This window comes from Centrocercus urophasianus, unplaced genomic scaffold, assembly GCF_019232065.1.
Source record: "Centrocercus urophasianus isolate 14NV4802_14NV808 unplaced genomic scaffold, USGS_Curo_1.0 seq_1226, whole genome shotgun sequence".
Taxonomy (NCBI): domain Eukaryota; kingdom Metazoa; phylum Chordata; class Aves; order Galliformes; family Phasianidae; genus Centrocercus; species Centrocercus urophasianus.
In genome coordinates this window covers 7,116-10,072 of record NW_024884394.1, presented here as the reverse complement: position 1 = coordinate 10,072, position 2,957 = coordinate 7,116, and the positions used below count along the sequence as shown (strand labels likewise).

At 51.3% G+C, this 2,957-nt stretch overlaps 1 protein-coding gene across 1 annotated transcript; it reads right to left on the bottom strand.

The window, feature by feature from the left end:
• Positions 1-683: 683 nt before the first annotated feature.
• LOC122156481 (olfactory receptor 14C36-like) lies at positions 684-1,806 on the bottom strand. Its single transcript, XM_042811229.1, has one exon. It carries the CDS (start codon positions 1,801-1,803, stop codon positions 862-864), a length of 942 nt encoding a protein of 313 aa, XP_042667163.1. The 5' UTR covers positions 1,804-1,806; the 3' UTR covers positions 684-861.
• Between the last annotated feature and the right edge of the window lie 1,151 nt (positions 1,807-2,957).

Genomic DNA, 2,957 nt, shown 5'->3' with positions numbered 1-2,957 from the left:
CCTTCCTGTGGTAGGTAGATACGAAGGGATTGTTAACACCCCTTTCAACCCAAGACATTCTATGGTTTTATAATACCAGAATAAGTGCCACCAAGAAGGGAGCTCTTGGTCCACCATTTGGTCACTTAAAGATCACCTGGGACTCTGCGTCCTTCAGTCTGTGGAGAACTCCAGAAAATAAAAGAGCAGAATCATGTATTGGCTGCATTGCTGATATCAGCCTTGCAAGAGGCCTCCAGGTCTCTGTTCTGAGCAGCCCCTTGTGTTGTGGTGCTGCTGGCTAGTGTGACCAGCTCTGACACATTGGTGCGCATTGCTGCTCCTGTCTGCAAACACAGGGATGCCAATGTTATATACAACAGGACTGCTGTGAAATCAGATGAGACCCAAGAGATACCAGGAATCTAGAGGTACAGTAGGACATCATGGGATTGGAAAGAGAGAAGCACCCAAAAGACCACCTCCTGCCCCTGCCCATTGCCACAGCCCCAGCAAAGCAGCAGCCCTGGCTCAATGGGCACAGATAGCGAGAGCCAACCAGGCAGTGAGGAGCATCTCCCAGGGACAGCAGGGCTGCTGCTCCCTTTCGTATTTGGTCTTCTGGTCCCTGAAATCCCCCTGAACAACGACTTTGCACCACCAGGTCCAAAGGACAAGACAAGACATGGCTGCTGAAACAAATGAATTTCTACTGGCTTGTTTATTGAGGTTATCTACAGAGGAAGCCTGCTTCTGTAGGTACATGAAATGACTGGGACAAAATTACTAATTAGCAAGTAGGAGGCTCATAATAAATATATTTAAATCAAAATTCAGGTTGTAAGAAATAATAACAAGGACAAATATTAACAAAATACTGTCCTAATATTTTCTGATATAGCTGAGGATTACCCTATGTTTTCTCAGCGCATCCTTAAGCTCCTGATTCCTCATGCTGTAGATGAGGGGGTTCATTACTGGAGGCACCACAGAGTACAGAAATGACACCACCAGGTCCAGGGCCCGGGAGGAGATGGAGGGTGGCTTGAGGTAGGCAAACATCACAGTGCTGACAAAGATGGAGACCACAGCCAGGTGAGGGAGGCACGTGGAGAAGGCTTTGTGCCGTCCCTGCTCAGAGGGCATCCTCAGCACAGCCCTAAAGATCTGCACATAGGACAAAACAATGAATATAAAACAACCAAAGATTAAACAAAGACTGAAATAAATAATTCCAGTTTCCCTGAGGTAGTCTGGTTCTGAGCAGGAGAGCTGGAGGATCTGGGCCATTTCACAGAAGAACTGCTCCACAACATTAATAAGGCAGAAAGACATAGAAAATGTACTAGCAGTGTGCAGCAGGGAATAGAGAACCCCAGAGCCCCAGGCAGCTGCTGCCATGGTGGCACAAGTTCTGCTGTCCATCAAGGTCCCGTAGTGCAGGGGCTTGCAGATGGCAACATAGCGGTCATAGGACATGATGGTGAGAATGCAATACTCTGCACCAAAGAAGAATAACAAAAAGAAGACCTGGGCAGCACATCCTGAGTAGGAAATGTGCCTGGTGTCCCAGAGGGCATTGGCCATGGCTTTGGGGAGAGTGGTGGAGATGCAGCCCAGGTCGAGGAGGGCGAGGTTGAGCAGGAAGAAGTACATGGGGGTGTGCAGGCGGTGGTGGCAGGCTACGGCTGTGCTGATGAGGCCGTTGCCCAGGAGGGCAGCCAGGTAGATGCCCAGCAAGAGCCAGAAGTGCAGGAGCTGCAGCTGCCGCGTGTCTGCCAACGCCAGGAGGAGGAACTGGCTGATGGAGCTGCTGTTGGGCATCTGGGCCTGGAGTCCTGTTCACAGTACAGAAGATAATGACAAGAATATTCTCAGAGTCGCTCCTGCTATACTATAAAACTCCCTGCCCTGGCACACAGCCCCTGGGGCACAGCAGGACCTGCTCTGCAGGACAGCCCGTGGGGCACAGCAGCTGCAGCCCCGACTGCACAGCCTGCAGCCGTCCTGGGACACGCAGCCCTCAGGGCTGTGCTTCTGATGCTGCAGCATGGAAGCCCTCAGCTGGAGGCAGTTTTTATCTAAAATAAAGAAACATGGAGTGCCTTCAGACTGACCTGCAACGGGCTGTCCCAGATTTAGTAATTCCTGCATTAAAGCCACTACACTGTCTGCAATGAGAGACTTACCTGGTCAACGGCTGTGAGCAATGCTCCTCCAGTGAGTTCACAGCCTAACGTGCCACACAGCCTGTCAGCTCTCTTCCTTATTTCCTCTACCTGTCTCTTGCAGACCATGTCTCCAGCCCTGCTGTGTGCTGCACAGGAGCTGCTCCTTTGCACTGCTGTGTCCCTGCAGCACTGCCCACTTGTAGGAGCTCCCTGTGTCCCAGGAGCCTGGCCCAGCTCAGCAGCAGAGGATGTCATTTCCATCTTCCCCACTGATCTCCCCTGAGATGTCCCTGGATCTCCATGGCCAACAGCTCCTGAAAGACTACAGTGTCATGACTGTACTTTGAAATGCTCTCAATTAACCGCCAAATGTCCAGAGGGCAGTGACTGATTCCAGACATGTGGTTAGTCCTACCAGAGAGTGTTTGCTGAAACAGAAAGGGCACACAGACAAGGACAGTGGACTTTCCCTGTGCAAGGCGGAGATCCAGCTGAGGCAGTGAGGCATCTCATCCCTAGATGGAAACCTTATGGTTGAAATTGGGTTCAGATCCCCACAAACCCACGGGAATTTCAGTGATTCCTCTGGAATTCATTTCAGTTGTGCACAAGGAGTTGCCTGCATGTGAGCTCCTGCTCTGCGTCTTTGATCCTTCAGCGGGGAGTCAGTTGCTCACACACAGACCCTGGGTGATGACCAAGGTGCCTGGGGTGCTGCTGGATGTGTGCTAGTGCTTGTGCAGTATGTGGGAATCCCTGAGAGAGCCACCTCCTTCCTGAGCATCAGCTAAAGGCCACATAGGGGAT